Source organism: Oryctolagus cuniculus, chromosome 2, assembly GCF_964237555.1.
Source record: "Oryctolagus cuniculus chromosome 2, mOryCun1.1, whole genome shotgun sequence".
NCBI classification, from domain to species: Eukaryota; Metazoa; Chordata; class Mammalia; order Lagomorpha; family Leporidae; genus Oryctolagus; species Oryctolagus cuniculus.
The window spans coordinates 170,373,724-170,398,531 of NC_091433.1; the positions used below are offsets into that span (position 1 = coordinate 170,373,724).

General features: G+C 39.1%; 1 protein-coding gene across 22 annotated transcripts in view; it reads right to left on the bottom strand.

Annotated features, from left to right (window-relative positions):
* BIRC6 (baculoviral IAP repeat containing 6) overlaps positions 1 to 24,808 on the bottom strand; it is a 272,057-nt gene that overhangs the window by 80,070 nt on the left and 167,179 nt on the right. For all 22 annotated transcript variants that reach the window (XR_011386716.1, XR_007918299.2, XR_011386717.1 and 19 more), the window contains 14 exons: positions 24,148 to 24,281; positions 20,854 to 20,981; positions 18,010 to 18,572; positions 17,138 to 17,313; positions 14,220 to 14,316; positions 13,887 to 14,081; positions 12,574 to 12,774; positions 8,379 to 8,658; positions 7,314 to 7,570; positions 6,874 to 6,982; positions 6,066 to 6,287; positions 4,415 to 5,195; positions 1,960 to 2,103; positions 1,359 to 1,488 (listed from right to left, as the gene is read on the bottom strand). Coding sequence is in view for 19 of the 22 variants with exons in the window: in XM_070069267.1 (XP_069925368.1) it covers positions 1,359 to 1,488; positions 1,960 to 2,103; positions 4,415 to 5,195; positions 6,066 to 6,287; positions 6,874 to 6,982; positions 7,314 to 7,570; positions 8,379 to 8,658; positions 12,574 to 12,774; positions 13,887 to 14,081; positions 14,220 to 14,316; positions 17,138 to 17,313; positions 18,010 to 18,572; positions 20,854 to 20,981; positions 24,148 to 24,281 (3,417 nt within the window). In the remaining 3 variants the exon portion in view is untranslated. The remainder of the gene's footprint in view (positions 1 to 1,358; positions 1,489 to 1,959; positions 2,104 to 4,414; positions 5,196 to 6,065; positions 6,288 to 6,873; positions 6,983 to 7,313; positions 7,571 to 8,378; positions 8,659 to 12,573; positions 12,775 to 13,886; positions 14,082 to 14,219; positions 14,317 to 17,137; positions 17,314 to 18,009; positions 18,573 to 20,853; positions 20,982 to 24,147; positions 24,282 to 24,808) is intronic.

Below are 24,808 nucleotides of genomic sequence, written 5' to 3' on the forward strand. Positions count from 1 at the left end.
GCAGGTAAACGCCCTGGCATGAAGCACCGGCATCCCATATGGTCGCCGGTTCTAGTACCAGCTGCTCCTCTTCCAATCCAGCTCTCTGCTGTGGCCTGGGAAAGCAGTGGAAGATGGCCCAAGGCCTTGGGCCCCTGCACCCACATGGGAGACCCAGAGGAATCTCCTGGCTCTTAGCTTCAGATTGGCACAGCTCTGGCCGCTGAGGCCAATTGGGGAGTGAACCATCGGATGGAAGACCTCTCTCTCTCTGCCTCTCTTCTCTCTGTAATTCTGACTTTCAAATAAAAATAAATAAAACTTTAGAAAAAAAAAACAAAATACATGAAGCAGTTTTCTGAAAACGGGCATCAGGTAGGGTGGGCCAGTGATGCCTAGGACATGAAAATAAATGTGGTGAGCACAAGGATTGTTCTTTCTTACTGTCTGCAATTTCCAGGGCCACAGCTCAACCCAGTCCCAGCGTCACTGCTATGTTGAGAGTATAGAGCTGGGAATGCAGGAGACAAAGGCAGTTGGCTACAGTTACAGTGTGCATTTCTAGGATGGAGAAATTCCAGAATAGAAAGCTTTAGGCATCTGCAGAGGGTCTCCTTTAATTCTTCAATGTATACTGGTAAGTATAAAGAGAAGAGGCAATGATCACATGTCAGGGAAAGCACCACCCGAAAGTAGCAAGGGGAAGAACCCAAGGTCTGAATGGGGGTGTGAATATTTTGTGTTCTCAATGTCCAGTGAATTCTCAGCAGAGAAGTCAGAAGGGTACAGCCTCAACAGTGGAGCCCAGGTAGCCCTACACCTGCATTTTCAAATCTGCATCTTATTCCTACTCATAATTATCTATTTAAAGTTAAATTCATTAAAATTAAAAATGTAGTTCTTAGATTTATCAGCTACATTTTATGTGCTCAACAATCACTGAACTGGACAACATGGGTTTATATAAAACAAGCATTATCACAGTGTCTTTTGCTTTGTAAAAGCTGCTCATATTCTACCCAACAAAGCTTAAAAGCAGGTCTTAAATGCAACAAAACTAATTAAAAGTAACGGGTCACATTTAAGGAAACATTATCATATCAAACTTCTATCAGTGGCTTGTCCACATTTTTACCTGCTATTTTGTCAATACTATGCATAATACACATCATGTCAAAGGACTACAGATGCCTGAGTGTTTTGAACATTTTATCTACTTGGTTATCTTCTTACTTCTTCAAATAATGATGACATCTTAACATTTTCTAGTCATTGAGAGATTTTAGAGTATGCACATATAATAAAATAAGGTTATAAAACCAACAAAATAAGCTTACATCTACAATAAAGTTCAACAAAAATACTTAAATCTGACTTGCCTGACACTCTGTCAAGGACATCTGATAATGTTGTTGAGACTGGCAAATGAAGAGTGCGGAACTTGTGGCCTGCTCCATACATTGGATGCTGGATGACATGGCTAGTGGCATTAATTCTACCTTTGTACAGCTAAAAAAAGGAAAAATAATCAAGAAGTGATCTTTGGAATATATCTCAACATGAAACAACTTCAAAAGCACAAAAGAATGAAAATTCAATGAAGCACTCAAAACAGTTTTATTTTACTTATTTCTTTTATATAGTTTTATTTTACATATTTTTTTAAATGAGGCATGTTTACCACATGATGTTTTAGATGGTCAACTTGTACATTTGTGGTAACATATTTAAAATCCTGTCATTTTTCCACCTCATCAAATCATGCTTCCTGAGCTAAAGTAAAATTCCTGTTATTCTGTGCATGGGCAGAAATGGAAAGTTATCCTAAGGAGATTTGCAAGCCCTGTCACTATGTATAAAGACTGTTCTGGTTTGTTAGAAATTAGAATAATACAGAGATAACAGCAAGCTTTCACACAAAATTATAAAATACACTCATATTTACACACAGCAGATGACCAGTAAGTGTGAAATACTCACCGGGCAGGGAGACTGAAGAAACATTGTCACTTTCTCATCTTCTAGCATCAACTGTAAAAACAATCTGCGGATAAACCCTGAAATGTTCCCAGATGTTGGAAGGTTCCCTCGCTGAGGAGCTGTCTGAAATAGTTCACAAAGAACCTGACAAGGCAAGAGATTCAAAAACTTAAATGCAGTATTTGTCTGTAGCTTTCTTATTTTGAGGAGTAAATGGAAATTAAGGATTGTGGATAAATATATTTTAATATATCAAATCAAAAACTAAAGAACAAATTATTCTACTTTAAAGTATATGACTACAAAAGCAGACTAAAGGTTAAAAGCATCATAAACATTTCTGTGGTTAAAAAGAAACTACTACTTAAAGCTCTTCACATAATGAATACCTAATATAACCAATTTATTTTTAACTTTAGTCAATACCAATGCAGCTGCAAAGCAACAAAACTTAACAGAAAAGATACACTAAAAATATAAAGCAAAGTCTCAGAAACTGAGAGATGACGATTAGGCCAGAAGACAACAGGACACAAAGAATGCAGTCTACAGGTCTGGCACTGTAGCATAGCAGGTTAAACCTCCACCTGTGATGCCAGCATCCCAGAAAGGCACCAGTTGGAGACCCAGCTACTCCACTTCCAATGCACCTCCCTGCTAATGTGTCTGGGAAAGCAGCAGAAGATGGCCCAAGTGTTTGGACCCCTGCACCCATGTGGGAAACCCAGAGGAGGTTACAGGCTCCGGGCTCCTGGCTTCAGCCTGGCCCAGCCACAGCCATTGCCGCCATTTGGAGAGTGAGTTAGCAGATGGAAGATATCTCTCTGTCCCTCCTCCTCACTTTGACTCTGCCTTACAAAAGAGAAAAAAAAAAAAAAAAGAATTCAGGCTACACAAAAGCACAAATCAAATCCTGAAATATCCATAATCATGTCCATGGTTCAAGTTAGTAATTTAAGCAGTCCCTTATAAAAGTATGCATATTTAATATATTAAGCACATTTTCCCATTAATTATCATAAAGTATTGTGCTCTTTTCTTTAATTAATTAGTTTATTTGAATGCTAGAGTTACAGAGAGAGGGACAGACAGAGCTCTTCCATCTACTGATTCACTTTCCAGATGACTGCAACCACTGGGACCAGGCCAGGCCAAAGCCAGGAGCATGAAATCCATCTGGGTCTCCCACATGGGTGGCAGGGACCCAAGTACTTTAATCACCTTCCTGCAGCTTTCCCAAGGGAACTATCAAGGAGCTGGATCAGAAGTAGAGTAGTAGGGACTCAAACTTGTGCTCATATGGGATACCTCCATCGCCTCCAGTGCACCACAACACTGGCCCCTTTCTTCTTCTTAATGAAGTTAAATTATTCAGTATTTTATAAAAGTGCTAACTATATTTATATATACTAATATTTTTGGCCAGGATATAGACTATTAATTAAAGAGGCAGGGTTGAGAAGGCGATTACCAATATAGCATCTCAGATTCTATATGGGAGATTCTTTATATGCATCAAAGTACTCAACCTTATTAAAAAAAAGAATCCTACTTCATAGTTTAAACAACTTGACCAGAATAACGAGAGCCACAAAATAGCAATTAACTGGCAAAAATAATCTAGACCAACTCCCAAAAGATTTTGGGGCACATAGGTTTAATAAAATCAATCATCTTTCACATATAGTGAAAGGACTTGGGCCATCTTCTGCAGCTTTTCCAGGCCATAGCAAAGAGCTGGATCAGAAGTAGAGCAACCAGGACTCGAAATCGTGCCCATATAGGATACCAGTGCCGCAGGTGGAGGTTTAACCTACTACACCACAGCACCAGCCCTTACTGGAAAGTTTTTAAAAAGGAGGGTATATGACCTATAGCCAGAACTCCCATCAATTTGCCAATCGTCTCATCATAAAAAAAAAATTGATTTATATGACAGCAAATTCAGAAGAAGGGAGTTAGGCAGGATCAGTACTTTAATTATGAATTAAACTCAGATAGTTACAACATCTACCCTTTTTTTTATTTTTTGACAGGCAGAGTGGACAGTGAGAGAGAGAGAAACAGAGAGAGAGGTCTTCCTTTTGCCGTTGGTTCACCCTCCAATGGCCGCCGCGGCCGGCGCATTGTGCTGATCTGAAGCCAGGAGCCAGGTGCTTCTCCTGGTCTCCCATGGGGTGCAGGGCCCAAGCACTTGGGCCATCCTCCACTGCACTCCCAGGTCATTGCAGAGAGCTGGCGTGGAAGAGGGACAACCGGGACAGAATCCGGCGCCCCGACCGGGACTAGAACCTGGTGTGCTGGCGCTGCAAGGTGGAGGATTAGCCTAGTGAGCCATGGCGCCGGCAAAACATCTACCCTTAATACATGGCTCCCAATTACCTAATTCCATATGCTATGAGAAAGCATATTACAATAAGCTATCTGAAACATAAGATAGCTTTCCTTCTCTTACCTGTGCCATCAGCTTTTGATTATTAGGGTGGCATGAGATGCACTGGAGAAAGAATGCAACAGTTGCATTCTCGATTGCTGTCCGTTGTTGAGTAGTCAACCCTGTGGTAGCAGCTGAAGAAAGGGAGGTTGATCTTACACTGGTCTGTTGCGCACCTAAATTATGAGCTCCAGAAGCCGAGCCAGGGTGGCACAATAAAAACAGAAGTGCTGTCCAGAGGGGATTGACTTCAGACCCTCCAAGCCAATCTTTCATTATATGGCTATTGCCAACTTCTGTCAAAAACCTCAGAACAGGAGCGACCAGGTCAGCTGTGATGGGCATCTTACTGCACTGCTGTGGAACGTGATGCCGCCTGAGTTTGTCCTGGGAAACATCTATTGACTGGGCGATGTTTTCTGAGTAAGAAATGTGGCTGAAGCAGAAACTAGCCAGACTCCTCACAAGTAAAGAAGGCAAACCTGAGTCTAGTAGCTGTTTGATAGCTTCTGGAGACTGAGAAGAGGAAGCAAGGGTCGCCAAATGCGATTCAGTTAGCGTCAATGGTGCTTGAGCATTTTTAGAGTCATCTGTTAGAGATGAACTGAGATCCTGCTTTTTGCTATCGTCTGTCATGGAAAGTCTGTTGTGACACTGCACTGGAGGAGGTGTGATGCCCATCCAGCCCATGAGCAAAGAAAAGTAGCTGGGGTGGATGTGACACATGGAGCAAAGCAGACTGTCAACAGCTTTCTTCAAAACCATGTTGCAGGGAAGAGACATGGACCAATTAAAAAGCAACCTAAAAAAAAAAAAAAAAAAAAAAGAGAGAGAGATAGCATGTCATTTTCTTTAGGTTGAGAAAGAACTCATTGCTTCAAGTATTTCTATGATAAATCAATCTATACTCAGAATAAAATTATACTTTATTTGATAATAGAAAGACATTGTAATGTAGGATTTCAAAAAACTGTTTATGCTATATAAATTATGCCAGAATTTAGGCAGATGGAAAGTTAAGTCACACTTCTGAAATGACTATGGAAAAGCAAGTGATTGATTATAAAATGGTTCTACTCTCTGGCTCTACCACTATTTGTGTGCCTTAAAAAAATTACACTAAAGAAATCTTTATGTTAAATTTGGCATGATTGACAGATTAAATTGTTTGTAAATCAAAAACCTGTGATGAAGGTCACTAATAAATTGTTTGCTCAACTAAGATGACAGACTAGAGGACAAAAAACCTACCTTATCTGCTATCGCCTTGCCAGTTACCAAGTAATAAGTTCAGCAAAGCCTCAACTGAATACAGTGAAGAAATGTGAATGAATTAAAACTACTTGTCAAAAAGAATATCAATAAAATAGTGTGTGTAGTTATACATCCACAAAAGAAATCTAGTTGGTAAATTTGTAAATAACAATAAACACTATGCATTGTAGGAACACTTATATAAAGCATTCTGATTTTTAAGAAAAGTAGGCAGCACCACTAATATATCATCTGAAAATATGAAGATAAACTCATTCAATTTGTGTGACATCTCATTTCAAAAGTATATGTGAAAATATTATTTTTATTCAAATTAGAAAACAAAACACTCTTTCATCAAGTGAAAGCCTAAAGTGATCTAGTACTGGGGAAAAAGGTGTTATGCAAGCATACTTACTCAAAGAGCTCTCTGTCTAGCAAGGCTGGTAAATCATACTCTACAAGCAGTTCATAACTGTGCCACAGAATCGCTGCTACACAATGTAAATGCGAAGGAGATGGCATCAGAAGACCATACTCTATTGCTGAATAATTAGGGCACATGTAGTTCATCCTGCCACTTCTCTTCATAGCAGCCACTTTTGCAGAATCACTGACCCATTTTAACAAGGCCTGAATTCTTAAAAGAAGAACATTAATTCAAATAACCAATTACAATACAACCCACACTTGATACAATTTAATACCATCTTTGCAAGTAAGCAAAGAAAAAATTATGAGGTTAATATACTAATTTTTCTTGATCATTTTAATCTTAAATAGGAGGGAAAAGAAATTTACAAGCAACATTGACATAGTGGATCAAATTTTTTCCAATAACCTTACTGATTTTAACTGATCAAAAGGTTTGAGACAACACAAATGACTCAGTAAGTAAGCACCAGTTCCTTACCTCATATATAACAAAAAATATTCAAATCTAGAACTGTAGAATATACATCTCAACAAACTCACTCTTTCCTTAAATTTCCTCGACCTCACAGCAAATCTATACAATGTAAATCAGTGACCTGGCGCTAATTATTCATCATGCTTTTCATTCATGAAGGCTAGTATTACAAACCAGGACCCTAAGCATTCGTTCTGACAACACAATGTAGCCTCAACACACATACTTCCCAAGTGCCACCCTTCCCCTACCCCTATTCCTTTCAGCATTTTCTGTGCATGGGTGTGCATTAATGACATGCAGAGTTATCAGATACCTGTCTTTTGTTCCAGGATCCTGAGTTGTTCCAAGCTGGTAAAGAATATCTATTGTAGAGTCAGAAGAGAGTCCATTCAGTCTTCCAAAAAGTAAAGGGCTATTCAAATCTTGCAAAGGATCAAAAGAACAAGTTTGCTAAGTCAGCAAACACAGGACAGGAAGGCTTTCTTTATTGACTTTTTAGGTCATTCACTAAAAACATTTTATAAATTTCAACAACAAGAAAAAACAAACTCAAACTCAATTAGAAATTAATTTTGGAATTAGTTAATCACAAATATCACTTAGTCTATCCACCATTATTCTGTGTATATACTTCAAAGCATGCATTTCAAAACTGTTTTGCACCAAAATACATTATGTTTTAATACTCTTTTTCCACAGACTTTCTGACGTGCCCTTACACAAAAAAATTAAAATACCAAGTGTAATCATCACCTGTAGGATCACTGCCTGATGCAGCACAATTTCTCAAGAGAATGTCTATAAGCTTCAAGCCAATTCTAGTGGACTGCAGCCCAATTTTGACGAGCACAACTTCAATGTTGGGTGAATGCATTCCACAGTACGGTGACATCAGTAAGGCAGCACAAGTCTGTAGCAGATTAGCAGTAGGTGCAGCTGCACTGGCCATCATTCCTTCCAGATCACTTATGTGAGTAAGGCAATGATGTAATAACCGTAACCATCCAATGCTGAAATACAGAAGAAAAAATGACTTGCATGGTCAAGATAACTAATCCAAATTATTTCAGGGGTGAAAAACAACTTTTTGAAGAATAACATATTGTGTTTCATAAATAGCACCAACCAATATAATACAACTTGCTTAAGAATGCTACAAAAATAAAATATTAATGCAAAGTTTGCCCTACAATATCTCAAATATAAGTACAAGTATTCAAAGTATTCGAAAGCTCTATGCTTGCTCTATTAAAAAAAATTAGCCAAGAAATCTTTATATTTAAATAGATACATATTCATATTAGTATCAACTGATAAGGATCACGGATTTAAAAAATGTGAAGTCCTGACACCTTGAGAATACAAAAAAAACTGTAAATTTTGTTATAAGGCAAAACACTAAATAATAAAAATTTTAAACATCAAAAATTTATCAGGAGAATGTTGATTAAAGGATATGTTCAGGTCCTATTTGGCCCAAACACAACCCTTGTGGTAACTGGTCCTTAGGCATTACCACTTAAGACAAGGTCCCTGTTTCTAAGGCTCACTATAACAGATGGTGAATCCAAAAACTACAACATACAAACACACCAGTGTGGATAATCTCAGAGATGTAACACACACACATTTTAATTGTAGTCAGATTCAGGGTTATGCTTCCCCCAAATTATTATCTCTATCATATCTAATAAATAAAATTTTGATGTTATATAGACATCTACAAAAACAAAAAACACCCCAAGCCCTAAAAAAGAAACAAACCAAGTGAGGAACTTCAAAGTATGGAAAGTCATTTTTACAAATGAGAAGACCTACCTTGTTTTGGATACCTGATCTTCAGACGGAAGGAAGGGGTTATTAACTGTTGCTGAAGAAGTGGTACCAAAGGCAGTAAGGCCCAACAACTTGATCTGTGAAAGGCCCAATGTACTGGCATCTCGAGGACGGTGCAGTCTAAGACAGACGGCAGAAGCCACTTCAGCTTTTACAAGCTGAATTTTTATGTAGGTGAGACCACTTGTGACAACAGGCGTAGACAAGGGTAGCATATTTACCCCATCTGCACTTACTTCAACAGACACTGAGGATGGGCAGGCTACAGGAAGAGAAGAGAAAGATCACAAAAGAAAAAGTCAACTAGAATTCTCAGTCTAATAAAAACACTAGTAAATCAGCAGCTTTGGTTTTATTCATTATGAACTTAATAAAATGAAAATTTCTAGACCAAATCACACTTTGTGACTTTCATCATAATTAATTTTAATATCTGATCCACAATAACAAAAATTGAAAATATTCTTTTCAGAAAAAAGAGAAAATACACAATCTACATGTAGCTGTGCTTCCCATGAGAAGGAAAATAAGTCAAAGAGGTGATTACTTCATCATTTCTACTTTACTCATAATCATCACAAGCAACATGTGACTACATTAAATATGCTGGGGTTTTATTGTTTTAAATAATTTGAGAAAGAAAAATGATTTTGTACCAACTCAATAACAAATATATTGCAATGATTTTAAATATTGAGTTTACACTCACAGCTGAGTTTTAAAACTGTTCCAACTCTATTCTGTTTCCTCTTCAAAACTGAGTCAATACAAGATTTCCTTAACATTAATTCTTGTTAAAAGGTAAGAATCTTAATAAAGTAACAACTGGCAGCTACTAAGGAAAAACAGTTTCTTCCTAGGATAACATAGAAACCTATGTAATAAACTTCTTTATCAACAAAAATGGCCAATGAAATTTGGTTTTATTTTGAGTGACATAACTTTTACAGTAAGTCCATTACATGCCAAGTTTATAATGAGAATTGGGTAAGTCCCTTCCCTTAATCTTCCTTTTCAACTTTCCACACTTTATATGAGCAGATAGTAGAAAACATTAAGTAATCCAATTCCCATAAGAATAAATGGTATATCTTACATTCAATTCCATGTTTGATTTTAAGTCCTACATTTTTTCCACTGGAATACATCATCTTCAATTTCTACTCTTATCCAGATGTAAAAAACTGTTATTAAATGTGGGGAGCAGGGTCTGTCTCCCACAACACGGCTGGGCGCCCGAGAGACAAATAAGTACTGACACTGTGGACTGAAACTAACGCTATGCGTCTGATCTCCCACCGTATGGCGCTGAGAGGGAGTAAACAAATCTTACACAGCTGTTTCATCAATTAGCTGATTCCTGATCCAACCTCTGATTGGAAGAAAGCGGCGTGCTCAGCACGCGGGCAGCGGAGCACGGATTGGTGGGAGAGGACTATAAAAGGGGGAGAGAGACAACATGCGGGGCCCTGAGAGAGTCGGTCGGAGAGCTCGCTGGAGGAGTGGCAGCAAATCCGGGAAGGACCGGGGAAAGAAAACAGCGGTGTCGTTCCTCCGCGAGTGGGGGAGCGACAATTAAACACACTTAAGTACTGAATTATCTAAACCTATAAAACAGAATCCCTTTGTCACATGCTTCCTATCACTTCACATGTGCGAATTCTAGTCGTACTTCAAAAGCCACCATATCTATGAATCACTTCTCTGACCCAAATAAAAGCAATCTCTCATTTACGATTCTTCCCTAAGTCTTATCTTAACTTAAATTTGCCCTTTAATTATAGTTATATTTTGACCAGCTGAAGCACTGTTACACTACTATATTTTCCTTCTGCCTTAGTATTAATTCCATCTGTTTCACCTGTTTTTATTCAAGTATTCTAGATTAAAAAACCAATTAGGACATAAGAAGTCTAATTTTGTAAATGAGGAGAAAAGTTTATTCTTCCAAACAAACAGGAAATCTATAAAATTACCCCGTTTTTCACGCATTTGAGTGACATATGATAGCAATCAATCAATGAACATCAACGTAACAATTTTAGTATTTTACAGGGGCCGGTGCCATGGCATAATAGGCCAAGACTCTACGTGCAGCATCGGCATCCCATATAGGCACTACACTGATAGTACAGGATGGGGGACGAGGCTCTTTCTTTTTTGCCATCACAACTCTCTTTTCATGTTTCGACATTCATAAAGGTAACTAGATATACCTCGCACTCTGAAAGTAAAATCATCTAAAAAAAAAAAAACCCAGTATTTGGTTCTTTGCATATCCCTCATTTCTGGTTCATGTCCCGGCTGCTCTTCTTCTGATCCAGCTCTCTGCTGTGGCCTGGGAAAGCAGTGGAAGATGGCCCAAGTCCTTGGGCCCCTGCACCCATGTGGGAGACCCAGAAGAAGCTCCTGGCATCGGATCGTTCCAGCTCTGGCCGTTGCCGCCATTTGGGGAGCGAACCAGCGGATGAGCTTTTTTTCTGTCTCTCCTTCTCTCTGTCTATAACTCTACTTCTCAAATAAATAAAATCTTTCTGAAACATAATATTGCAAAATTATATTGAAAAGTAACTAAGAAAGCTCAATAATAAAATAGCATTTAACTTTGTGAATACTAGAAGGAGGTTCCTGCTCCACCTAATCTACACTTCCTAAAAACTTTGAATTACTTATTTTATAAAGTCACAATAAAATATATTCAATGAATAAACATCAAATTAATCACACAATTTTTAAAAACTGTAGTACTATACTACAAAATATTGTAACTTTTGAAATAGCACCCAAATATTCAAAATATTGCAACTATTGAGACCAACTGGTAGTCTCTTTTCCATTAACTTCTAGCTTCTGGCCAATATAAATGCTGGTTTTCTTCTAGATTTGGCCAAAGAGTATTAAAAGCTCTTGGTAAAGTACTTATATATTCTTCTCTCCTTTTCCTTATATGCTCTTTTTAAGTTTTTCTGTATGTTTTGAGAATGTATTCCTGGCCTTCCTCATTCCCTCTAAGTTGATGTAGTCCTCATAATCAGGATGATTTTTAATTTATTACTAACAGTTTTCCAAGTCGCATGATAATCTCTAACAGTTTGCACAAGTTTTTCAAACTTATCTGTTGCTCTGACAACAAGCTGTCTTTGTGTTTTATAAGCTTCCAGATAGGGAATAATTTTAGGCTTGCACGAGGTTTATCCAGCATTTATACCAGTGCCGTAAAACACGTCTCGATGTTGATATTAAATCGTACTAATGTTTCCACTAAAAGAAGCTTCGTTCTGTTCAAAGCAAATGCCCGAATTTCTCAAAGGTAATGATCCACGCATTCATCACATTTTCGTTGCTTCTGTTATTACAGGTTTTCTTTTTACTTTGATAGCTTGACAAAAACGTTATTCACAAATTTAAGTTGATCATCAAATGTCCTATTGTATCCCTGACTTACATCAATGCACAGTAAAAATTCACCTACATTGAGCTTCCCTTCAGGCATTTTCTTCCACTCAAAGTCTTGCTCCAAGCCTAGCTGATCAGTGCAAATGTACATTAGTTTTTCTGCTGACTGCAATTTGGAGGAAGCTGCAAATTTTATATATGGTTGCAAATTTGTACTCCAAGGAGGCAAGAAAGTTTGCTAATCAATGAACTCTGCCTATTCAATGACATGAATTTTGCATTCCACTCCATGTTCACCACTTTGTTACTGTCGCCCCAGTACAAAAACTGATCATTGTTTACCACTCATCCTCCAAAGTCAACAATGCTAAGCACAGAAGTATGCACTGGATAATATTTATCTGCTTCTGAATGTACAAATCTATTGCACAAACACAACTTCCCAACTCCACAGTTACTTTAGTTTTTTTCAGTCCGAGACAGTCCTACTGCACTGATAGTATAGGATGGGGGACGAGGCTCTTTCTTTTTTGCCATCACAACTCTCTTTTCACGTTTCGACGTTCATAAAGGTAACTAGATATACCTCGCACTCTGAAAGTAAAATCATCTACAAAAAACCCTAGTATTTGGTTCTTTTCATATCCCTCATTTCTGTGCAGAAAGGTCTTCACAATCATATGGATAATCTTCCTCAGCATCTTTCCCAGCATGCACCACTGGAACGCACACGCGCACGCAGCCATACGCTCGGCCATGATGCTTTGTAAAATACACTTACTTGCAAGGGATGCCAAGTGAGGTTGGATATGTATCTCTTTAAGAAGCACTGCTGCAGGCAAGTGAATGGTGAGATCACACCATGCTTCCTCTGGCAGAAAGATGTAGGACCAAGCAGCAGAGCGAGCTCGTCTATGGGGTGGAGTAGCCTGCAAAAGCACTTCTGCAGGTTGAGCGGTAGGACTGCTGGATGTGATTGTACCTGTGGAAAATATTTTAAATGAAATAATAAACTGTCCCCAAACGATGCAACACAACATTGACAACTATTCAAATCATAACAATTAAACTAGAAAGGTCAGCTAAAAACATACACATTTGATGCTATTAAAACCCTAACCATCATGTCTCCAAAACATCAGAAAATCTAATCAACTGGCAAGGTGTTGAATTCAATAACTGCTGTCCGATTTCTTTATTCTCGTATGACAAATGAAACTAAAATAGTGACTACAAATCTAGCACAGTGATTCTCAAATGAATTTCAGTAAAAAGTAATGTCCAATAAATCCTGCACCTTGAAAACAGTCATCTGTACTCTCAAATGGAAATGTTTATAAACTGGAAACATGAAAAGAAAAATACAAAAAGAAAGTACATGGACTGGATAAAGGAGTGAATATCTAAAATCAAAACTTTAAAGAAAGTACCACCTAAGAAGGCAGAAGTTCTTTCAACTTTGTCATCTATCAAAAGAAAAATGGACCCAAGAAACTTTAAGTCTCATAAACTGTGCCTCTATATAACCTCAGAAATAAGACTTTCTTGCTATCAGTTTAAATTGTCCTTCTGATCAGCAAAATGTTTTGACATCCACTACCTTTTTTAAAAATCACTGATAATTGGCCGGCGCTGTGGCTCAATAGGCTAATCCTCCACCTAGCGGCGCTGGTACACCGGGTTCTAGTTCGGGTCGGGGTGCCGGATTCTTTCCCGGTTGCTCCTATTCCAGGCCAGCTCTCTGCTGTGGCCGGGAAGGCAGTGGATGATGGCCCAAGTGCTTGGGCCCTGCACCCTATGGGAGACGAGGGGAAGCACCTGGCTCCTGCCTTCGGATCAGCACGGTGCGCTGGCTGCAGCGCGCCAGCTGTGGCGGCCATTGGAGGGTGAACCAACGGCAAAGGAAGACCTTTCTCTCTGTCTGTCTCTCTCACTATCCACTCTGCCTGTCCAAAAAAAAAAAAAAAAATCAATGATAATTAACACACTGATAGTAAAACATAATCAACTTACCTCAACAACTAATTCTGCATCAAGCTAACAAAGAAACTAAATAAAATTAATACCAGTAAGATTTAGTAAAACTGTGCTTACCCAGAGGTGCAAAGTTATGGATTCCTTCTGCATTATCAGGCTCAGAAGCCAGGATTCTTGTTTTTAAAGTGCTGTCAACAGCTTTATTTGGGCCAGAATCAAGAAATTTCATAATAGTTGATACCATACTTCTTGCAGTGTTCACAATGGCCCTTGTACTAGTAACCATGTTGTTACAAATTAGTTGAACACCACCTAAATGTACAAAGAATACTGAATGAAAAAACTATTCTTAGTAGAGATGATCTGACGTATACATAAGACTAAAAACGTGAGAATATAACACAGTATCATTGATTACACTCAAATGCCATTTTCAGACTTTTATCTTACCCATATCGTGGAATGCTTTTAACGCATCACTAGTATCCAGCACTCTTAAAATGAACCACAATAATGGTTCCGATAACTGGCAGGTAGCAAGAGAGCCCTAAAAGAAAAATCATACACACTGTGACTTTGGATTTATCTACAGATTAGGACAATTAAACTTTTCAACACATGCACTATTCCTTTATTTTTAATAAAATGACAGGCTTAAATACACTAAATACAAAATACCTGCCAAAATGTGGATGGAAGAAAATCTTATCAGAGAAGGAACTATTTCCCCTCCAAACACAGAGCAATTTTTAAACACATTTCTACATACTATTTCTTTCTTTCTTACTGTGCATTTTATTTTCTTCCTCACTAAACATTAATTACATGCTCTCAAATATCTTTGTAATTTCTAACAAAGAAATACATGCATTCTAAAAATATGTTTTAAAAAGGAGATTTACATACTGCCATAAAACCCTTTAAAATGGTTTTAAAATCTGCTTTTGAAAAATCATGAACTAGAATGTAAAATAATAAAACTGGTTCCTCTCATTTAATTTTTAGGAAGGAACTAGAGGGACCCACACTTCGGTACAGTTGGTTAATCCTCCACCTGTGGTGCTGGCATCCCAGGTGAGTGCCGGTTCTAGTCCCAGCTGCTCTTTTTCCGATTCAGTTCTCTGCTATGGCCTGGGAAAGTACTTGGTTCCTTGCACCTGTGCTGGCTTCGGATCAGCCAGCTCCAGCCACTGTGGCCATTTGAAGAGCGAACCAGCGGATGGAAGAACATTCTGTCTCTCCCTCTCACTGTCTAACTCTATCTCTCAAATAAATTAAACCTTAAAAAAAAAAAGGAACTAGAAAAAGCAAAAATAATTTATTTTTCTTTTTAAATTACCCTCATCTCTTTTAACTGAAACTAAGCAGGCAGCACAAATCTTAAAACAATACTCATATTGGGACTGGTATTATGGCCCAGCGTGTTAAGCTGCCACGTGCCAATATCAGCCTGTGGGGAGCAACTCGGACTAGACTAAGTTACTGGAATTAAGACTTATTCTAGGCATCTGCTCTCCCATAATATGGCGCTGAAAGGGAGTAAACAACTTCTACGCAGCTGCCTCTCGCCAACTTGACTGATGAGCTGCAGGAGCTGATCCTGCTCCTGATTGGAGGAGAGCAGCGTGCTCAGCGTGTGGGTAGCAGAGTTGGGATTGGTAGAAGAGGACTATAAAGGAGGAGAGAGACAACACGCACCAGGAACATCCGGATAACATCTGAGTAGCCCCTGAGAGAGCCGGCCGGCGGTGTGCCGCTCCCCCGCGGAAGTGGGGAAAGTGGCAGGGGAAGCCGCCCCTCCACGGAGGTGGAGGGGTCGGCAGCCAACCCAGGAAGGACCTGCAGCAAACCCGGGAAGGGCCGAGCAGACAAAAGAACAGCGCAGGGTCCTGTGTCGTTCCTCTGCGAATGGGGGAGCGACACAGCCACTGGCATCCCATATCAGAGTGTCAGTGATTCCCAGCTGGTCCACTTCCCGTGCAGCTTACTACTGCTCTTGAACCTTGGGAAAGTAGCGGAGGATGGCTTCTGGCACCAGGATGGAGTTCCATGCTCCTGGCTTCAGCCTGGCCCAGATCTGGCTGCTGCAGCCATTTAGGAACAAGCAGATGGAAGACCCCTTTTCTCTGTATCTCTCCTTCTCTCTCTGTTGCTCTGCCTTCTAATCAAGTAAGTAAATAAATCTTTAGAAAAAAAAATAAAACAATTGATTTTCTTGTGTAGAATCTATTGAAAAATTCTGGTATTCACTTCAATTATTCTATTTTTAGGGAAAAGGAGAGAACTATTTTGAGAGACTATGGAAAGAATTCCAGAATTTAAGAAGATATCAAATGTTGGAGCTGGCACTGTGGTGTATTGACTAACGCTGCCATCTGTGACGCCGGCTTCCCATATGGGGACTGCTTTATGTACCAGCTAATGCACTTCTGATCCAGCTCCCTATTAATCACCTGGGAAAAGCAGCAGAAGATGGCCAAAACACTTCGGCCCCTACCACCCATGTGGGAAACCCAGAAGTAATTCTTGGCTCCTGGCTTCAGACTGGCCCTGTCCTGGCTATTGTGGCTACTTGGGAGTGAACCAACAGATGGAAGCTCTCTTATTCTACCTTTCAAATAAATAAATAAACCTTTCTAAATTTTTTTTCAAAGATGTTAAATGTGTTATTCTTCTATCACTGTGGGCTGCTCTGAGGGTAACACTTTGGAGCTGGCATTGTGACACAGCAGGTAAAGCTACCATCTGCGATGCTCAGCATCTCATAGGAGCACAGCTGAGGCCCTGCTTCTCTACTTCTGATCCAGCTCCCTCCTAATGCACCTGAGAAAGCAGAAAATGGTCCAACTGAGTGGGCCCCTGCCACCCATGTGGGAGGCCAGAAGAAGCTACTGGCTCGTCTACGGTATGGCCCAGCCCTCACTGTTGTGGCCATCTGGGGAGTGAAGCAGCAGATGGAAGCATGCACGTATGTGCATGCTCTCTCTGTCCCTAACTCTGCCTTTAAAAAAAAAAGTATCACTCCAACGAAACTTTATTCTCCAATTTTTATTAATAATGTATAGTCTCTCAACTACTGACACCTCATTTCCACACGTTTTAATTTTATTACAGTCATGCATGAATTAACAGTAGAAATACATTCTGAGAAATATGTCACTGGGCAATTTCCTTGTTGTGTGGACATGACAGAATGCATTTACACAAACTATCACAGCTATGGCACCACTAGGCAATACAATCTTAGAGGCAACACAGTTAACTGAGATGTCATTATAGATTACATCACTGTATCCTGTCTGTTACTCTCTACTTGCACTGCTAGAAGACTATTGAAATTCCTACAACTGTTATTGCATTGAACTTACTTGTCTGCCCATATATCCACAGGCCATGTATGTTAAAATTGGCTGCAGCATCATGTGGACTGTAGAAGCTTTTTTGCTAAGGGTTGTCAGTATGGTAAACAATCCGTCCCCAACTGAAATAGCGTCTAACCCACCATGGAAGTTCTCATGCTTGGTGAGATGTAGTCCACTTGCCCCTGGTTGAAATAAAAGATTACACATTTTTCAGAAGCATATCCTCAAAAACCAACAAACAGAAAAGCTTAAAAGCCTTTTTTTCCCAAAGAAGGATGCAGACGCAATAGCTACACACATACACACCCACACACACATGCATACACCTTTAGAGATTAAAATATCTACAATAACAATAAAAGAGCATCTTTTGGAGATATTTTGTCAGGTGAGATGACCCTATTGTTAAAAAGCAAAAAAATAAACATATACACAGAATTTAGGTAGAATGTATGTACACATGATATAAAAATTGGTACTCCTTGAATAAAACATTCTATTTCATTTTTAATGTGAATAAATATTACTGATCTATAAAAAAATTCGATGTCCAATTCCTAACTTTTCAAATATTAGAGATGCTTAGATATAAATTATGGTGCCTGAGTTACAAGTTTGATTTTCCCACAAAATTTAATTAACTCAAAGTTATTTGTTAAACTTTTCCAATAGTTTTGAAACTGGAAAAAAATGTGAATATTTCACTTTCATTATAGTTGAAATCATTCTGCAAAAGTCTTCATTAGTAAAAATCAATCATGATATGAGGCTTATAATAAAGTCATTTTACTATAAAGTGAAAAGAAAATATATTCATACATTGCTAAAGGAAACAGGAGTATCCGAAACAATCTTTGATGAATACTTTCAATACATACCAATTATCATTGCCATGGCACTGCTGTTACACAGGCCCAGAGCAGACAAAATCTGGCTCATAATTTGTTGGTTGGCTAAGACTAAGTCAGCAACATAGGCAGGAGATCCTTGAGTACTGGTACTGCTTCCATTGACATCTTTGCCTCCTGAGACTTTTTCTTCATCTGATACACTATCTGTTGTATTGCTGGTCACAGACACTCTTGCACTGTATTCCCTATTTCCTGAAAGAGGCAACTGTACTAAAATGTTCACAAGTTTTAACAAATCAAACATAAGTTGGTCTCTTGTCATTTCACCACAAACTGCCTTTGCATCACCTGGACGGATAAGATTGGCAAAGAGTCCACCAAAGCATGCCCGAGCACCCACAGAGCTATCCGATCCACTTCTAGACATTACTTTGTCCGAGCAAGTGATATAGTGGTGTACTAAAAAAGTGACAGATTCAATCACAGCAGAAATAGTACTAACTGAAACAACTTCAAAATTCTGCTCCAAAGTAAATTCTAAAAGCTTCACTTGGGCATCAAGAGGTCCTTGACCTGTCTGGAAAGCACCCCTGAAAAAACAGAGAGAGGATTAAAACTTAAATATTTAAGCAGTTGTAAAGGAAGTAACTAAAACTATAAAGATGGCTAAATTATAACTCTTACTATTCATTATTTCATTTGGTAGCAATGTTTCCATGTGTTTCCAAGATCTGACTGTCTCCAGTTTAAACAAAATAAAAAATGCATTCCAAAGAGAAAATTAAGGATAAAGTAAATCAGAGTAGTGACTTTGAAGCTATGAAATGAAATACTTCAGTATCACAAGGCACTCATAATGGCATGAGCTCTACTTCATTATACATTCAAACTGCTGCTACTGTAAACATGACAGACTGATTCTGATTATCAAAAACAAAGGCTCAAATAAATCACTCTTATAAATCAAAAACTGCACACTTTAAAAAAATTTTTTTTTTTTTGACAGGCAGAGTGGACAGTGAGAGAGACAGAGAGAAAGGTCTTCCTTTTCCATTGGTTCATTCCCCAGTGGCCACTGCGGCCGGCGCACCACGCTGATCCAAAGCCAGGAGCCATGGTCTCCCATGCGGGTGCAGGGCCCAAGCACTTGGGCCATCCTCTGCTGCCTTCCCGGGCCACAGCAGAGAGCTGGACAGGAAGAGCAGCGACTGGGACAGAAGGCGGAGGATTAGCCTATTGAGCCGCGGCACTGGCCCAAAAACTGCACACTTTCAAGTTCTTCTTGTATCTAAGATATAGAAAGCTGGAAAGAGCATCAACCTCAAACTAATGCCATGAAAAAGTCAAACTAAGTATACAGTCGCTACTTTTCTTGAATTCACCAAAAGGCTAAATCAAAGGACAACCAAAAAGAATGAAACATAAAACCACAGGCACTTCTAAGGAGGTGGAATATGACCATGAGCTTTCCTATGGGGTAAACATAAACAAGGGGGCAGTAGGAAAAAACAGGAAAGTAGAAAAATAAGTAGGAAATAGGAAGGAAGAATTCAGCTAAAATATTTAACAAACTGTTGAAGGCCAACGGCATGCTAAGAATGACAAGAAATTTACACTCACAGGTGCCACCCTAGGTCTCACCACCAGCTGCTCTGCTTCCAAGCCAGCTCCCAGCTAATGCGCTTGGGAAAGCAACAGAGGATGGCCCAACTGTTTGGACCCCTGCACCCACGTGGGAGACTGAGATAGATTTCCTGGCTCTTGTGGCGATTTGGGACATGAATCATTACATGGGAGATCTCGATCTCTCTCTCCCTCCCTCTCTCTCTCTCTCCCTCTCTCCCTTTCTCCGCTTCTTCCTCTGTAACTCAGCCTTTCAAATAAATATTTTTTTTAAATATTTTTAACTTCCACTGTTATTCCAGAATTTTTTAATTTTTAAATTTATTTTCATTTTATTTGAAAGGCAGAGAGACACAGAGCCACACATACATATACACTCACACACAGATCTTCCATCAGCTGTTTTACTCCCCCAAATGCCTGCAACAGCCAAGGCGAGACAAAGTTGAAACCAGGAACCCAGAATTCCACCTGGGTGTTTCACATAGGTGTCAGGAACCCATGTACCTGAGCTTTGATTTGCTGCCTCCCAGGGTAGGTATTAGAAGGAAGCTGATTAAGAAGAAGCAGAGGAGCCAGGATGCAAACCAGGACTCTGATATGGGAGTGGATATTCCGAGCAGCTCCTTAACTAAAGTACCAAATCCTTGCCCCTTTCAAAACAGTTTAAACAGCTTCAAAATAATCATAACCTGGGGCCAGCACTGCGGCATAGCGGTTAAAGCCACCGCCTGCAGTGCTGGCATCCTATATGAGCGCCAGTTCGAGTCCCAGCTGCTCTGCTTCCCACCCAGCTCTCTGCTATGGCCTGGGAAAGCAGTAGAAGATGGCCCAAATCCTTGGGCCCCTACACCCACATGGGAGGCCAGGAAGAAGTCCTAGCTCCTGGCTTCAGATCGGCACAGCTCCAGCCATTGCAGCCAACTGGGGAGTGAACCAGTGGATGGCAGACCTCTCTCTCTCTGTCTCTCCTTCTCTCTGTGTGTAACTCTGCCTTTCAAATAAATAAATGAATCATTAAAAAAAATTTAAAAACTAACTAATGAAACCATTAAAAGCAAGTTATAAAGTACTCTATTCTTTTCAAATTACAGAATCGAGGAACTAGAGAGAATTATAATGAAATGAAATGGAAAAGATCAGTGAACTTAGCAAGAAACACTTCCCATGCTTAATCTCTACTGTCCCCAATACTCAGAAAATTGTATTACTTCTCTATTAAGAACATATGAAAACATTGAAACTTACCTTTCTGTTGAAAGTATGTGAACTAATTTAAGCAAAAATTCACTGAATATTTGAGGACATGTTGAAGAAAGATGAACTTGTAATCGGGTAAGAAATTCTTGCATAGCTTGTGTAGCTGTTGGACCAACCTGAGGAGACATATATATCCACTGAAAAGAACTTCACGAATACCATGTACAGAATCGTTCACTTAAAAAGTATCAAGCATAAATGCAAGAGCTATACCGTTGACTATTTGGGTGCAGGGACCCAAGCAAATTTTCCAGGTACATGGGCTTGGAGGTGGATCAGAGGTGGAGCAGCCAGGACTCCAACCTGCACACACATGGGATGCTGGATTTACAGGCAGACTTAACCTGCTGTGCCACAAGAGATCCTACATCACGTTTATTTAGCCCAATACAGAAAGATTCACCTGAATTACAGAAGAAATACCTTTGTAAAACTTAGAAGTACAAAGAATGTCTGCATTGATTCCACAAAAAACCTTATGCACTATTCAATTTCAAAACAAACAATTTGAGGGGCTGGTGCTGTGGCACAGTGGCTTAAAGCCCCAACCTGTAGTGCCATCATCCTATATGGGCACAGTTCGAGTTCTGGCTGCTCCACATCTGATCCAGCTCTCTGCTGATGCATGTGGGAAAGCAGTATAAGATGGCCAAGGTCCTTGGGTCCATGAACCCAAAGGAGAAACACAGAGCTCCTGGCTCCTGCCCTCAGATTGGCTCACTGGGGCCATTTGGGAAGTAAACCAGCAGATGGAAGATTTCTCTCTCCCTCCCTCTCTCTCTCTCTCTCTCTCTCCCAGTCATTGTAACTCTTTCAAATACATAAAAATAATTATTTAAAATATATATAAAAAAGAATTTGAGCCAGATTAAGTGATCCACAGAAGATCAAACAAAACAATAAGCACACAAAAAATCTAAAAGCTAAAAGTAAACCATGTCACAAAAAACTATTTTCCCAAATTTCTATTTCATCATCAGTGAAAGAAATGAAACTGAATTCCACACCACGTAACCTGAAGAATGTCCCATAACATTCGTACTTACTGAATTTCCTATATATAATAGAAAAGTTTGCTCTTACAGAACCTTCACTATGCTTTTGAAACATAATCAAAAGAAGAGGAAAAATACTTTATAAAGCAGCATGATCCCTGACACTTTATCTCCACCACTAACAAGCTGCAAGATTGTGGGCAAAGCAGTTGCTGCATGGTTTTGTACATGTAAAACAGTACAGTTGGAATTACTGTTGCCAGGAGTCTTCCTATTCCAAACTCCATCAATTTATATAGAGTTATCACTCAGTAACATGCCTCTGCATCCATTAGAAACCCTGAATAAATCTAACTATTAGTAGTTTCTACTGTTACTTTTCTCCTTGTCTGACTTATTATAACCTACAAAATTAGAGTGTGAGGGGCCAGCACTGTAGCATAGCAGGTAAAGCTGCCACCTGCGTGCCAGCATCTCATATGGGAGCCAATTTGAGACCCAGCTGCTCCACTTCCAATCCAGCTCTCTGCTAGCAGTAGAATATGACCCAAGTGCTTGGGCCCCTGTGCCAGTGTAGGTGACCCAGAAGAAGCTCCTGGTTCCTGGCTGCAGATAGGCACAGTGCCGGCTGTTGCAGCCAGTTGGGAAGTAAACTTGCAGATGGAATACCTCTCTCTTTATCTGCCTCTCCTTCTCTGTGTAACTCTGCCTTTCAAAAATAAATAAATAAATAGATAAATAAATAAATCTTCAAAAAAAAAATAAAGAGTGTGAGTATTGACTAAATGTATTTACCAGAATTTAAATTCTATAAAGAAATACTGGCAAATACCAGTATCTCCAGTTCCTAGAACATTACCTACATCTGGCACATAGAAGACTCTTATATACTTACTGAATAAATGAAATAGAATAACTGTTATGGATCATACAACCAAATAAGAGCATGTCTAAAGGGCAAATCCAGATAAGGATTTTTAACTGCTAAAAATTTTAAAATGGGACCAACATTGTGGCATAATGGGTAAAGCTATTGCCTGTGACACAGGCATCCCATATTGCTTTTGGCTCACACCCTGGTTGCTCCACTTCTGATTCAGCTTCCTGCTAATGCACTTAGGAATGCAATGGAGGATGGCCCAAGTCCGTGGGCCTCTGCACCCATATGGGAGACCCAGAAGTTGTTCCTGGCTCCTTGCTCCTGCTTTGGTCTGACCTAGCCCATGCTGTTGCAGCCATTTGCGGAGTAACCCAATAGAGAAGATTTCTCTTTGTGTATGCCTCTCTCTGTCTCTCTCTAACTGCAATTCAAATAAATAAAATAAATCTTTAAAAAATAAAAAAGAGAATTTAAAAATAACTTTCAAGATAATCATAAATAACCACCATTTAAAAAAGATTTTATGAATACTAAATGTTATATGAAAATACAATAAAGCAGAAATATTCATATAGAAGCAGTGTAACAAGAAATTAAATTGATATGAAAGAAATCTATAGTAAGAGAGCCGGCGTCGCGGCTCACTAGGCTAATCCTCCGCCTTGCGGCGCCAGCACACAGAGTTTTAGTCCCAGTTGGGGTGCCGGATTCTGTCCCGCTTGCCCCTCTTCCAGGCCAGCTCTCTGCTGTGGCCAGGGAGTGCAGTGGAGGATGGCCCAAGTCCTTGGGCCCTGCACCCCATGGGAGACCAGGATAAGTACCTGGCTCCTGCCATCGGATCAGCACGGTGCGCCGGCCGCGGCGGCCATTGGAGGGTGAACCAACGGCAAAGGAAGACCTTTCTCTCTGTCTCTCTCTCACTGTCCACTCTGCCTGTCAAAAATAAATAAGTAAATAAATAAAAAACATTGCCTTAAAAAAAAAATCTATAGTAAGAGAAAGGCTTATAGTTAAACAAAATCATTAATATCATAAAATGATTAAGGTACCACGTAAATCTTGATGGTAGAGAATATCAAAAATGATACATTTGTAAATTTTTTAATTTCAAAATTTTCCAAGTGCTTTCCTAATTTTTTAATAAGTACTCATTTTTATTCAAAACGTTTATTAAATAATCCAAAATATATTACAAAAACATTTACCTACATCAAAACTTAATAACATTACTCTAAAAGATAATTTACCACCTACTTTTACTGTCAGTATAACATCAAAATATTTTATTATATTGATACATAAAAGGCTATTATTAAACACTTTAGCAATGAAAATGTTACATAGTTCTACTTTTAAAATACTGTTTCTTAAATAGTATAGGTACATCACTAGTTAAAAGTATACTACCTGTGGACTGTGTTGATTTGTTCCATGTGGACTGGTGCCAGAAAGAAATTTTACTAACACATGAATAAGGTTTGGATCTGAAACCAACAGATGTGCAGTACTTTCCTGAGTTCCAATAGCATTACTGCATCCAGCTATAAGAAGAAACAAACAAACAAACAAACAAAAAAGAACCTCTTAACAGACAATGAAACAATGGAAAGTATATCTGAAAGCATTTTTAGTGCCAGGGAAAACTTGGTCATATATCCCCAGTACCGTTTTTATTAAGAGGGTTTCGTCTCTACTGAGCTGAACATCTCTATTTTCACCTACCATGTATCTCTGCCTGCCTTTTCTCTATGTTTATGAAAATATTTGAGTTTAATGTGCATCTTATCCAACATATAGTCAAGTTGCCAAGAAAGAAATGGAGGCAAAATTTATTCCTTTGTACAACTTAAACACATTTTATACTGGGAACTAATGTACAGGAAATATATCAGTTTTGTGAGCTGAATAACACTCTTTGGGCTAAATCTATCCTCAGTATCAGACAGTGGTAATTTTGACCCCCATTTTTGGGAAACACTTTCCAAGTATGAAAGAATGGCACTTTGATGTTAAGCCATATTAACAGCTTTGTCAATCTGACAGAACTCTTTAGTTAATGATGTTACTT